The sequence below is a fragment of the Theobroma umbraticum genome, unplaced genomic scaffold (genome assembly GCF_002168275.2).
Source record: "Theobroma umbraticum cultivar Fairchild unplaced genomic scaffold, ASM216827v3 scaffold_30.0, whole genome shotgun sequence".
NCBI lineage: Eukaryota > Viridiplantae > Streptophyta > Magnoliopsida > Malvales > Malvaceae > Theobroma > Theobroma umbraticum.
Genome location: NW_018397254.1, coordinates 6,110,295 through 6,123,502, shown reverse-complemented (window position 1 = coordinate 6,123,502; position 13,208 = coordinate 6,110,295). Strand labels below are relative to the sequence as shown.

Here is a 13,208-nt window from a genome sequence, read left to right as displayed (position 1 = left end):
TCAAGAAGCAACTCCTATTAAATTTTGAGTATAATCAAGCATGAGTTTTTTAATGAAGCTTTACTATCAAAAATACAAAAACATGGACCGCTCTTGGATCCAACTATGGCACAACAAAAAACGCAATTTCTACAGTTTGGACCAAGATTACAATATCAAAACTCACCAAGCTGGTGTGGTCAGCAGTCTCCATATTCTATATTCTTAGCCTTTTCAGCATCATCTACACATCAGCATCCTATGCTTCTCTCGGCAAGCAGCATTGGTTAACCATCCTTTGCCTGTTTTGCTATTCTCTACAAACTATCATTCCTGCAATTTTGATGAAATCTCCACCAGTTCATCTGCCTCACCTTCTCTTGCACTCTTTAACGTTTCTTTATCAGTTTTCCGAGAATTGTCTTTCACAGGTGCTTCAGTGGCTTCATTAATTACCTGAAGTAGCTCCAAAGGAGTGGCTGCTGGGTCTAACTCACGACATCCCATTGGAGCATTATGAGCTTCTTGGCCTGTAAGCAAGTAATTAGGCACCTGATGGGAAAAGCGAAACATCTCTTCTTTCGGAACCCTCCTGACTTCCTTGGGGTCCATATGCTTATGAAAAACTGTCCTAAAACCAGCAACCTTGATTAGAGGGATCACAGAGATTCCTTGTTCCTCATTATAGTCGTTGAGCACTTCCACCATGTCATATTTGTGTATCAATTCATCTGGCGTCTGTTCATTCCAATCAGGAGACCAGTTCCTGTAAAGGGCCCAGACATCCCCCTTACTAGGAAATATTCTAATTACTCCACGGTTACCTTTTGACCACTGAACCTTGTGGGAGAAAGCATTTAATGTTTCACTAATTTCATGTCTGCCACTTCTGAACTCCCCACAAGTTTTGGAGAAACCAGAGCCTATCCAGTCTAGCAAACCAAATTCACTGCTACTTCTTGAATTAAGCCAACTAATTTTCATCTTAAAAGGCTTCAAGGAGATCACCTTGTGAATTCGAGCATAGAAGCGGGGCATCCCATCATCATCGTCATATGCAGCCCAGACCTGGTCATCTCCAAAAGAACTTTCACTTCGATCCAAGTCAAAATTGTGAAAATCAGGATCTGGAACATTCATCGAATATAGTGCAATTCCAGTATCTGAGTCATCAGGAGAAGCAGCAGGAGACTGCTTACCTTGATCTTCTTTATTGGTATCACATGCATCTCCATTTGCCATGCTCCTCTGTTTCCTATTTTCTTTCTCTCTGATCTTCTCTTTAACTTTGTCAGCACTTTGTGTTTCAGTTACTGAGCTCCACTCCTTAAGTTTTTTACGAATCACAATCCGAGCCTTATCCACCAGCATGTTTCGAATTTCAAACAATGACAATTCTCTTTCACTGATGGGCTTGTTATAGTTACCAGAATACCCATAATTACTTCCCACTCCAAAAACACCCGTTCCCAAGCAAGGTCCATTCCCCATGGTTGTTTGAGTTGTCATTTTACCTACATAACCATTAACACGAATATCTTCTTTTCTCTTCTTCAGGAGTCTCTCTGCTTTAAGGGCTTCTTCACGCTCCCTTTTCACTTTCTCTTGTGCCTTCCGAACAACACATGCAGCTTCGGCACTGGTGGAAGGTGGTGCAACAGTGCCACTAACACCAGCTGCCCCAGAGAAAGGACCCCATTGGAAGCTTGTATTAATAGATGAACCATGACCGGCCAATCCATCACGTTCTGAATTTTGCATGCTAGACGAATTTTTTCCATAGTTAAATTGATTATTATTTGTAGCATGATGCCCTGAAGCCTGCTTCTGTTGGCTACACCAATTTGATGACCTGTAAACATTTGGAGGTGGGGCCTTTTCTAAAGCCAAAAATGCCTCATGACAATTAGGGCATAAAAGTGTGTGATTCAGGTAAATTCTGAGGTATTCATACTGTGTTTTGCATCTATTGCAAACAGTCCAAAAGGTAGCAGGCTTTTTATTAGAAGGAGAAGCAAATGAGGTTTGACCTACCCGGCTATTACTGTTCTGAGTCCTAGCATTTGAAGTTACAGTAGAACTAGAACTGTGAGAGCCATTTGCTCTGGGTGGGATTGATGAAACCCCACTGTGTGCAGGAAACTTCTGCTGTGTTCCCCTGACATTTATCTTCTGGTTATATGCTAATCTCTTAGCCTTATCTGATAACAAGCTCCAGGCCTCTGAAACAAGCTTAAAAGCACCATCTGCACCTACCGACTTGTTTTTGTCAGGGTGAAGCATCAGAGCCAGCTTCCTGTATTGTTTTCTCACCACCTCATCATCAGCCAATGGGTTCACACCAAGCACACCATACCAATCTGCTTCCCCACTCACTTTATTCTCTGCAGAAATATACACATCAAGTGTTGTCAACATCTGGGCAACACCATCAAGCCCAGGATACAAATTTTGAGCTTTCAAAGCAAACTTTTTAGCTCCAGCATAATCCTTCTCTGTAACCTTCCTTTCAGCAATTTCTTTTGCCCTGAATGCCTCATCTTTGTTGCACTCCATAATTTTGTGATACTTTAATGTGTTACTTTCTCACCTAGGTATTATGAATATGACAAAACGCCAACCAAAACCCACGATTTGCAGCTTAAGGCACTTTCATGCCTTACGACAGAGGTAACGGCTCCAAGTTTTTGATGCCAGGTCCAAAGGAAGAAAATCCTCCTAAATTAGAACAAGTCTGAATTAGAAAACTAATTGAGAAGGAAATGCAATACCAATAGGATAATGTTCTATAAGCTTATACTTTGCTAAAAACAAACAAGACAAATCTTTATTTGAAACTCAAGTTTTGGTTGCTTTCTAGAAAAATCCATATTCTTAACCACAGGTTGCATATTTCTTTATCTGACACTACAATCATACCTTAACTACCAATAACTATCACCATTATTTAAGCAGAAGCATCAATGCAAATTCTTATTAAATCTCAATACATTCCAAATACATATCTAATGCATACGTAGAACAAAAACTGCAACTCATAACTATAATAATACTGTCTCAAATAATAATTATACCATATCCCGCATTTCTTAAAAAGCTCTGACACATTCCATTTCATCACAAATGGTGAAGTTTACTTTCAATCCAATGCAACTTGAGCTGGTAAAATTAATAATATAAGACTATCCTTCCAAGAAAAAACATTGAGGTGCAATTACTATCAGTTCTCTCTCGTGCCAGTGAGCATGAGAGAGGAGAAAGCAAGAGAGGGAATTTTAAATGGATTTAACTCAAACTACTAGAATATTTTTCCTATGAAACAAATAATCCTACAGGCCAAAGGTTAACTTTAGTCAACAATACATCTTACACTCAGAAGGAAATGTGTCCATGAACTCAACCAACATGAGGAAATTAGGTACTTATAAACAGAAGAGGAGAAAGCAGATATCAATATGATAACTATGAACATAGTCAAAGATGTCGTACTTAGACTCTTACATAGAAAAGATGCAACTACTGCCTAAATAACACGTGAACATTGATAGATAATGGAAATTCAGGTATACGGAACATATAAACACATACTTGTCTTTTGGTCTGAGAACTGCCTATGCAACGACAAAAGAACCAAAACTATAGATCCACCCAGACACCTCATCAATGGCTGATGCCTGTTCAAACAGGGACAAGCAGTTTTTTTCTTTTAGTTAATCCAAACGACATTAACCATAGGCACAATGCCACATACCAAATCCCACAACTTTTATGGCTGGGCCCACCTATAACCATAGCCTTGATCAGACATGCTTACTTTTTGTTATCCAGACAATAGTTGTCATAGATGAGATCTTTCCACTTTGCAGACCCAATCAATCGTTCGCATCATGCATTGCTTATATCAATAACTAAATAACAATATTGCGCCTTTCAACAAGCTTACAAGATATTGGATAAATAAAATCCTGAGTAGACACTTAACTATCCATTTCATAAGCTTGATACCATCAGTTACCATTTCATACACAAATATATAAAACACATTGGTTGTGGTTCTTTTGGTTTTCTCTGGCATCCCTCACCTAGTTCAGACTCTAGAAACATATCAAGGAAACACCAAGTGCATAGCACTAAAAGTTTTCCATCATAATTCTTGCACACTAACCTTCACCAAGAGTAACCAATCACCAACATTCCAAATATAGAATGGTCAAAAGTTTCATACGTAGCAGCGATCTAAATCATAAGTACACAAAAAACAACACTTTAATTTCTTTTGATGCAGATAACAAAATTCCTCAACTTATTATGGGCAACAACAACACTGTCATACAACAGACGGTTGAATTTTTACACCTCACCTGTTATGAAGCTAACTTACTCAACATACCATCTCCTCTGGAGAATACCGTTGACAAACTCAATTTCTCAACCTTAACCACATTAATATTTCTATCTACATATAACCATTACGCAACCAGCCCGTGGAACCTCACTAGTTCTTTTTTTTTTTTTTTTTTGTGTTTGCAACAGCCTAAAACCGCAAAATGCTAACCTCTCAAGATCAAAATTTACTATGAGAACCCAAAATAACTCCATATAATCACGGAAAACAACTAGATAAATTAACTTAAAAGGTAATGAAACAACCCTTATATAAACTTTCATCAGCATTTCTTTCCCCATAAACAAAAGATATGAAATTTAGGCCACATTGAATAACCAAAAACAGAATCCCATCTGTAATTCGAACTACTGGAAAAGGACACTGAAGAGTAAATTGACCTTTCCAGGGTCCCCATGGATCTGGCCGTTTCAAATTCTGTTACCCGGTAGAAACTGAAAACCCCAGATTTCTATAAAATTTCAACAAACAGTCCACAGAAATTACCACCCAAAAAGAAAACTTCTTCGACAAAATGAACAAAAAAAGAAAACAACTTAGGTTAGTAAAAATAAAAATATACATAGAAAATATACCTGTGTAAAGAAAGTCTTTTGAAGTGAAGAAATTTTGAATCTAAGACAAGCATGAATCATAAGGTACAGTAACCCATTTTGTCAAAACCCCTTGAGAACCTGAGGAAAATTTTTTCTTTCTTTTTCTTTTTTTTTTCCCCTCAAGTTGGCTCCAAGAAATTAAAATAAAATAAAAGGGAAAAAAATGGGAAAGTAAGTATGGGGTTGGTTTAATATAGTATTAACTTTTTTTGTGTTAACCCTAATACAACTTTTTTTTAATGGGTTTTGATGCAAAAAAACTTAACCATGGTTGGTTTTTAACTCTTGTGATGGGTTTGTAGGATTCCCAAATTAGGTGAAATATTTATTATTTTGGATTCTCTATGAAAAAAAAAATGAAAGTGTAGATTTTGTTTATGTTTTAATGCGAGGAACTACTATTTTCATCTTCCTTCTATTTGCACTTTACAAAAAGGAAAAAGTTTATTAAATAATAATACATCTCCAAAATGGGTACCATTGTTGAGATAGAATTTTTATTTTTTAATTAAATATATATTATATCTAAACATTTAATTCAATAAAAATGTGTGTTCTTTTTGATAAAAAAAATAAATTTGAAATCTATCTTTTTTAATATAAAAATAATAAATAATAAATATTGGCAATATGCATATGACATGTATGTTTGTGTACATAAATATACGTAAACAATGTAGTACATAGTATACTTATGACATAAATCTGATAAAGATAAAAAGAGATCATACAAAAAAAAGATATAAAAGTTGTGTGTACATTAATTATAAACGTGACCACAAAACTCCATTACAAATGGATTCATAGTCATGCTATTATCATCAAGTTTGAATAATAGATACATTGGTTAATAACGATTAATTTTTAAAATACCATTATAGTGTATATTTTAAAATATAAGTTCTATGGTTTTGGTGTTGATAATTTATGTATAAAGATTTATATATGACGTATTGTTTGTATACAATATTTATATAATATCAATTAATCATAAAATATTATTTTATAAATATATAAAGATAAAAATTCAATTTAAAAAAAAATTCTATGAATATTTATTTTTAAGAATTCTTAAATTTTTAAATATATATTAATATAGTAAATTAAGTATAGATACGTGTACATAATTATGATCAAAGATCATTAAAATTGTTATATTTACTCTAACCATGGTTAATAAATTCTTTTATTTATTTTTTATTTGGGAACCATAGTACAGGTTGCCATCTCCAAAACTTGAATGCGTTGTCCTTTTGCAGTGCATTAGTATAACTCAATCTTCTTTTCGGACAATGATGTAAAAGCGCACGCTTACAAAGTCAATTTCTCAGACCAAAATTATAGAAAGAAGAAAAAAGTCCAGCCGATATCAGGGTCTACATGGACTTACGGGATTTCCCCACCCATCTCTAATTCTTCATTTTGGTTGATATTTGATTAATTTCTCTCTTTTTTTCCGGGGTAAAATGTTAATATTTAGGATTAAAAATTTTAAATTTTTTCATCCAAGTACCTAAATGAACAAAAGGCTTAAACAAATTAGTTGTAGCCTTTATTAGATGATCAGCTAGTATATTGAGTAAATACTAAGGCTTTATTAGATTTTAACTGAACATGGAGATGAACACACAGATGGGTAGATATAGGACTAGTTCGGGAATAAACAGGACGTTAGGTCCTTGCATTCCATACAAGAGCAGATTAGGAAACGGAAAGCAATGAATAAACAAATTGTCTCCTTGATATATGCACATAGGCCATAAGGCACATGCAGATTTCAAAATTAAACCAACTAAATTGTCAATAAATCTGCACGAGCAATAAAATAAGGAAATCTAATCATGCTGAGGCCTGCGGATTAGCCGGATCTGCCTTGTCATGGTGGAATCTCACCACAACGCATGTTATATTGTCGGCACTTCCACGGGTAAATGCAGTTTCTGTCAACTTCCGAGCTGCTGTTTCTGGTTCTTCTTCTACTCGGGCAAGCGAAACAGCATCCTGGAAACAGAATTTAAACTTATAGCAAGGCAAACATGCAGAGAAATCTCCTAATAAAATACAGCAGGGACTTCCAATGTTGATTAACCAGTACAGTGTCCTTGGATCACTCTGTGAAATCAAGCAAGCTCATGTGAGCTGGTTAGTCCCCTTTATTTTTCTACCTTTTCACATGTTTAAACTAGCTGAATAACTACTTTATATTTAGGCTTTGCTCAAAAACACTATCAAATGCATGAGTGATACTTGGATGGGTGACTAAAGTGCAGCTACACATGTCAGAGAGACGTTTACCTCATTAGGCACTACATCCCATAATCCATCACTAGCAAGCACGAGCAACTCAAATTCTTCATCTATCTCTTTATCCTGGGATATAACAAACATTAAGAAATAGAAATTTCATTAATCCCACTTTCATGACCTACCACCCCGAAAACAAATAGTATATACAGTATGAATCTGTTGTAGAATAAGTTGTAGTCAGATCAACCTAGATAACAGAAATCACGGGACAAAATAGGATATAGCAAGAGAAAGTAGAACTCAGGTATAAGTTGAATGAGACAAAGGGTCGGTATTCACCATCATATTCAAATCAAAGAACAACCAACAACACATTCTTGAGTCAGCATCCAATTCTAACACATTTAACTTTTGGATGGTTGCATCAATTAGGAAGGGTGTAATAAAAGCTATAATCTTCATCATTCTCTTGAGATGATGTTTTCCCTAAATGAGTCCTTACTGTTAAACACAAGGCAACAGGATGGGAGAAAGTAATTGCAAAATTAAATGTAACAATAGCAATTAAGCTGATTAAAGATTACTAGCTTATTAGTATTTGATTTTGAGGATCACCTGTATCTCTGGTTCTGCAACAACAAATTGCTTTAACATGCGATTACCAAAAGCACGAGACATAGCTAACACACCTCCTACCCTCCAAGTTCCTGATAACAAGATTAACAAGAAATTTCCACTGTTAAACTTTCAGGAGCCAGAAATTCCAATTTAAGCACCAGATGTAATGGAAATTCTTGGTTTTGCTTCAATAAGACAAGGTAGATTTTTAAACAGTATTACCTGCCCACATTACAACCCCTCCAGCATTTTCAATTCTCTTCCGCTCATCACTTCTATTTGGTTTATGATCTTCAGAGAGAGGGATTGCTTCAAAATGAAAAAGAGGCTGCTTCAGGAATCCCATTTAGAAAATGTCGAATCCTCAACATGTTTTTGTATCTAGAGTCAGTATATTCTAATTAAACCATAAGTATCAGTCAATGCAAAAAGTAATATGCATTTCATTTTGTAGTTCACACTTATTAGTGATTAATAAGCATAAATTTTAAATACAAATTACCGCGATTTACCATGACTATTTATCTAGTTATGACAAAGGACAGCATAAAGAAAGGTCAAATGCTTTCAGAAAATGGGGCCTGGTCTCGTTCCCTTTGCCAAGAAGCCTGACTGGCCTCTTGCATTCCTCAATTTCATAAAAACATATCATGATCATCTTCAAGTAATAATATTTGAAGGCAAAATTAATGCGCGTGAAACTAAGATATCAATATGCAATAAAAAAATGCATAGAACACCTTTTCCAGCCTTGGATATTACAGTCCGTGAGTCTCCAACATTGGCAACATATAGATGGTTTCCAACCAACACTGCTGTTGAAGCTGTGGAACCATCATCTCTAAAAGTATCTCTTTCAGAATCCAAGAAGTCTACATCAGTCTGTTGATATGTTTCACCTGCAGCCATAATCCATGAATCCAAAATGAATGACAGAATTCGAATGGGTTGAGAAGCATTTTATGTAGGACCCCATCCGAATGCAAGTTATAGACTCAGGACAACAAAGATATAAAAATATTTGCAAATGCTTGGGTCCTCTATAAAGCTGCAGACAATAAAGGATATCAAACAATTCAAATGCTCCATGAGCACGGCATATAGGAGATCTTGGACGCACTTATGGCCAATTTGGTGTCAGTCATGAACTGTGGATGCTTCATTAGATTCTCAAAAAGGTGTTGCTTCAGATATTCAGCTGCGCGAGAACCACCATGCCCTGCAAAGGCACATAAAAGTGGTTACAAGCAGGGAACAAAAAATCATCCAATTCAGATATCAAAGACATCTTGCTGTCCGGAAAAATTATGGAAATGTTATCCAAATCAGATCACCACGAAGACTGCTGCTAGTAATATTCATCAAGAGATATAAAACGAAAATAATCTAGATTGACGACTGTCATAGCCTCATAATGACTTCTACTCTGATTTAAATGAAATGACAAGAAAGCTTCGACAGACATAACATCAAGTGGGTCCATCTTTGACCCAGAACAACTTTGGAGGCTTGCGCCAATAGTAAGTTGTAACTTGAAAGCATGTCCCAACACCCTACCCCAAGGTTATCACATATATTCAGATGGCCGCATAACGACCAAATACTCAACATACCAACAATTAAACTCACATCTTTTATGATTTCTCTGCCCATCAGTATTGTGGTTGTGAAACCAAATATAGGGGAAAGGCAAGCCCATTGTAGTCTGTGCTCTTCTCTAAATATCCTGTTGGATGGTGCCTTCTAAGGGTTTTTACAATGTGTTCTAGTATATATGTAATATCTTTAATTTCGTATCCTTTCACAAGGCAAGAAATGATAAGAGAGAATCTAACCATCAAAGATTCCAAACATGCAGACTGTCTGCCCGTTAATCTTGGAAGTTTTAATATCATAGAAATCTTCCATTGTTGCTCTTTTCCCCCTGAAACTTGAATATCCCCAGCTTAATCGTCCATCTTCACTGCCAAATCAGACAAGAAAACTACCATGTAAGTGTGGTTTTAAATATAAAATGAGTAAATAAGATCGCATATAGAAATAACAAGAACTATACAATTGTATAGTAACTCCGTAACTAGGCAAAGCGTTCGTTGAACCAAACATGCAAGGAAAAGAACAAATCTGACTAAATAATTAAAAAACCAGCATACAAATAACTCCTAGCAACATTTATTCATCAGCCAAGTCATATTTAGAGCCAATAATTCGCATGTTTGATTCTAAATAAATCATGATATTTGTCTATGACTGGCTATACTTACAGCTCAATGTGCATGATATAACAACTATCTAAAACAGGTGGAAAGCTATTATTTACCTTTTCCACCCTCCGCTAACATATCCACCATCATCATCTTTCTCTGGAAACATATTAACAACGGGACCCTGGCTTGCAGTTGCACCTGTATCAACCATCATCTTTGCACTCGTTTGAAATTCACGATTCCACCAAAAAGTTAATCCAGCACCAACATGTGAAGTCCTTCCGACACTCCTTAAATGCACCCTTTTCGGTGTTAATAATGTTCCTATATGCCCAGTTTGAACAATTACACTCCTTAAACAACTGTTGCATACCATCTAAAATGGTTCAATTATGGCCTTTTAACGCCAGATCTTCAGGCATATGGGACAATGCTGCCTAACAAAATCAGTAACATTACGAAATTAAAAATAAACAAGGTTTTTTAAGTTTTAATTTCGAAATTGAAATATATAATTATTCATCCCGCCCACTAACTAATTCTTAAAATGATCATTAAATAAAATAACACACAATTCGCATAGGTTCAATGGATTCCAACAAAAATGAATTATTACACGTTAAATTTGAATATACTATATATGTTTCTTAATGAACATTTTCTTAATATCCATAAGAAGCAAAAATTAGCATTATTAAGCTAAGTTTTCTACTTAAAGTAAGTTTGATCGGCATAAGAATAATGAAAAGAAAAATCTGGGAGAAATCAAAATCTTACATTTACTTTTCAAAGTAATCGACTCATTTCTTGAGCTGATAAATCATTCAACAGAGAGGGAATAAATCAAGCAGCATTTTTTCGATCAAATTTAAACGGAACTTTACAAACAAAAAGGGATCACTCGTTGGAAACTTCGGATAAAAGAACCGGATCGGATCGGGGGATCCGGACAGTTAGGATCGGGTCCGGGTTGGAACACGTGGAGGATCCGAATCTGAAGTGGATGTTAGTAGGAATCGGCCGCGTAGCGTAGTTTATTTCTCTCCCTAGAAAAACCGAGAGGAGAATCTGAAACCCTAGAGAGAGAAAGCGATGGAAAAAGAGAAGGAGATTTGAAGAAACTTGTAGAGCTATATAGTGGAGCGAGAAAGAGAAAGTAAGAGAGAGTGCTGTGGAGGAGAGAGAGAAAGAAAGAGCTGGCAAGTTTTGTAGCTTCCCACCGAGGAGAAGTAGCAACGTGGCACTCTTCATGCATTCACTTTTTATTTCCCGGAGGGTTGATCCTCTGCGCCCGCGCTTAGAAATTGCGTTATAAATTTTAGGTAAATATTATTACGTTCTTGAATTATGAATTTGTTATAATAAATGGATTTGAATTCTACATTAGTAAATGATAAAGTAAGTTGGGTACATAAATAGATCTTTTATTATTGATTAAACGTATTTTTTAGATTAAGAATATTGACTTGTAATTTATAAGTTTATTTAAATTATATTTTTAAAATTTAAGATTATACGAGATTAAATTTAAACATTGATGATATTTGATATCAGAATAGATTTCAATTTTCACTGATGTAAATTCTCATGAGATATAAGAGTCGAGATAAACCCACACTTACATAAGAATCACCTTTCTCTATAAGTAAAAAGTCAATACAATAAAAACGTTATACAATTAGATGAAATAGAATGTCACGAATTTCACATCAATAAAAAATAAAATGAGTCTTAAGTATATAAATATGGATCTTTCAATATCTCTTAGAAATACCTTTTAAATTAAGAATATGAGTTCATGATTTATAAGCTTTAAGTTTCGATCCATAATAAAATAATGGTTCTCATATAAAAAAAACAAAAATGACTAAAATTTTCTCAAATGTTTCCCAAAAACAAAAATATTACTTTGAAAGTTTATCAAATATTTTTTTTTATCTTAAAAAAAGTTTTGATTTAAAAAAGTTAAAAATTACTATATTTAAATTATTTGTTTCTTTTAATTATTTATTAAATAATTTTTGTTATATTTATTAACAACTTTCTTTAAAAATATAAAAGTAAAATCATCCATTAAACAGAATCTAACTATATTGTGTATAGAATATTTTTTGAAAAAAAAATTCTTGTCGTATTTAATTAAATATTAATATTTTTTATAAATTTAAATAATTTATTTTTCTAAACAAATTTAGTTAATTTGTATTAAAATTTTGTTTTGATTAATATTTTATTTTTTATAAAAAACAAGAAAATAAAAATAAAAAAATAAAAAATTCAATCAAATTAACATAAAAAGTACTAATTAGGTAACATTTTGGTTTTTGAATGGCACATATAATTTTCAAAATAAATAGGAGGCTCAGCTTGTGGAATGTAGACCGTAGAGGGAACGAGGCCGGCCCGCGGTGGAATCGGGTACCCGATCCAGGGCAGACAAATCCAATTCGCAAGTCACCGCTCAACGAGTGCGCTTTGCAACCTTCGCAAATATCGCTACCATCTGTCCAAAGCGTCCAAACCGGCCCATTTGACAATATTTCTGAACCCAAACAAAAGAAAAAAACAGTAAAAAATATTTCTAATTTACTTATTTAACTAAAAAATAAAAAGGTTCAGTTCTTTTTTTGGGCCTCGAAAGTATCACATTGAAGAAAACTGGGCAAAGCATGGGAATGGGATTTTATAAAAAAAAAAAAAAAACTCAGAATAGATTAACTAGCAGAAACGTACCAGTTGGTTGTAGTCTGGCACCAAGAATAATTTAAATGCAGAACTGACTTGCAAGTGCCCAGTGATCACAAGGGTTTATTTTTAATGATAAAAATTGAATTTACTCCGCATTTATTGATCGTGTGGTGTTCCAGAACATCATCGAGTAAATGCGTTTCATTCGTGAGTAGCTATGACTATGAGTATATAAAAGGCAGCCAAGGTTGGATTATTAAATAGCAGTGTCGGGGTCCTTCATGCAATGAGCTAGCAATGGTCCGGATCTGACTTGTGACATCCGCGGCCCAAACATACAGTAAAGATGATATATCTATCGATATCTAGATTCTAGACCGTTATGGACAGCAAATATGAAGCAGCGCAGGTTTAAGTTTCCTTGGACTATTCAAAGGCAGGCAGTGACTTGGGCCCATTAGCCTATAT

At 34.7% G+C, this 13,208-nt stretch overlaps 2 protein-coding genes across 6 annotated transcripts; both read right to left on the bottom strand.

Moving 5' to 3' along the window:
• Positions 1-5,177, bottom strand: LOC110419157 (DnaJ heat shock amino-terminal domain protein). Of its 3 annotated transcripts, XM_021432087.2 has the most exons (4): positions 4,960-5,177; positions 4,765-4,835; positions 3,568-3,653; positions 1-2,697 (listed from the first exon to the last, which is right to left on the bottom strand). In XM_021432087.2, the coding sequence occupies exon 4, from the start codon at positions 2,533-2,535 to the stop codon at positions 307-309; it is 2,229 nt and encodes a 742-aa protein (XP_021287762.1). In that variant the 5' UTR covers positions 2,536-2,697; positions 3,568-3,653; positions 4,765-4,835; positions 4,960-5,177; the 3' UTR covers positions 1-306. The 3 variants fall into 3 exon arrangements, with proteins under 3 accessions (XP_021287762.1, XP_021287753.1, XP_021287746.1); XM_021432078.2 differs by lacking the exon at positions 4,765-4,835; XM_021432071.2 differs by lacking the exons at positions 3,568-3,653; positions 4,765-4,835.
• Positions 5,178-6,553: 1,376 nt separating this feature from the next.
• Positions 6,554-11,266, bottom strand: LOC110425230 (Protein phosphatase 2C family protein). Of its 3 annotated transcripts, none has more exons than XM_021440080.1 (9): positions 10,830-11,266; positions 10,166-10,489; positions 9,681-9,808; positions 8,966-9,064; positions 8,586-8,744; positions 8,068-8,154; positions 7,843-7,934; positions 7,276-7,350; positions 6,554-6,981 (listed from the first exon to the last, which is right to left on the bottom strand). In XM_021440080.1, exons 2-9 carry the CDS (start codon positions 10,426-10,428, stop codon positions 6,820-6,822), a joined length of 1,065 nt encoding a protein of 354 aa, XP_021295755.1. In that variant the 5' UTR covers positions 10,429-10,489; positions 10,830-11,266; the 3' UTR covers positions 6,554-6,819. The 3 variants fall into 3 exon arrangements, with proteins under 3 accessions (XP_021295755.1, XP_021295763.1, XP_021295772.1); XM_021440088.1 differs by having other exon boundaries at positions 10,166-10,485; XM_021440097.1 differs by having other exon boundaries at positions 10,166-10,376.
• Positions 11,267-13,208: the final 1,942 nt, after the last annotated feature.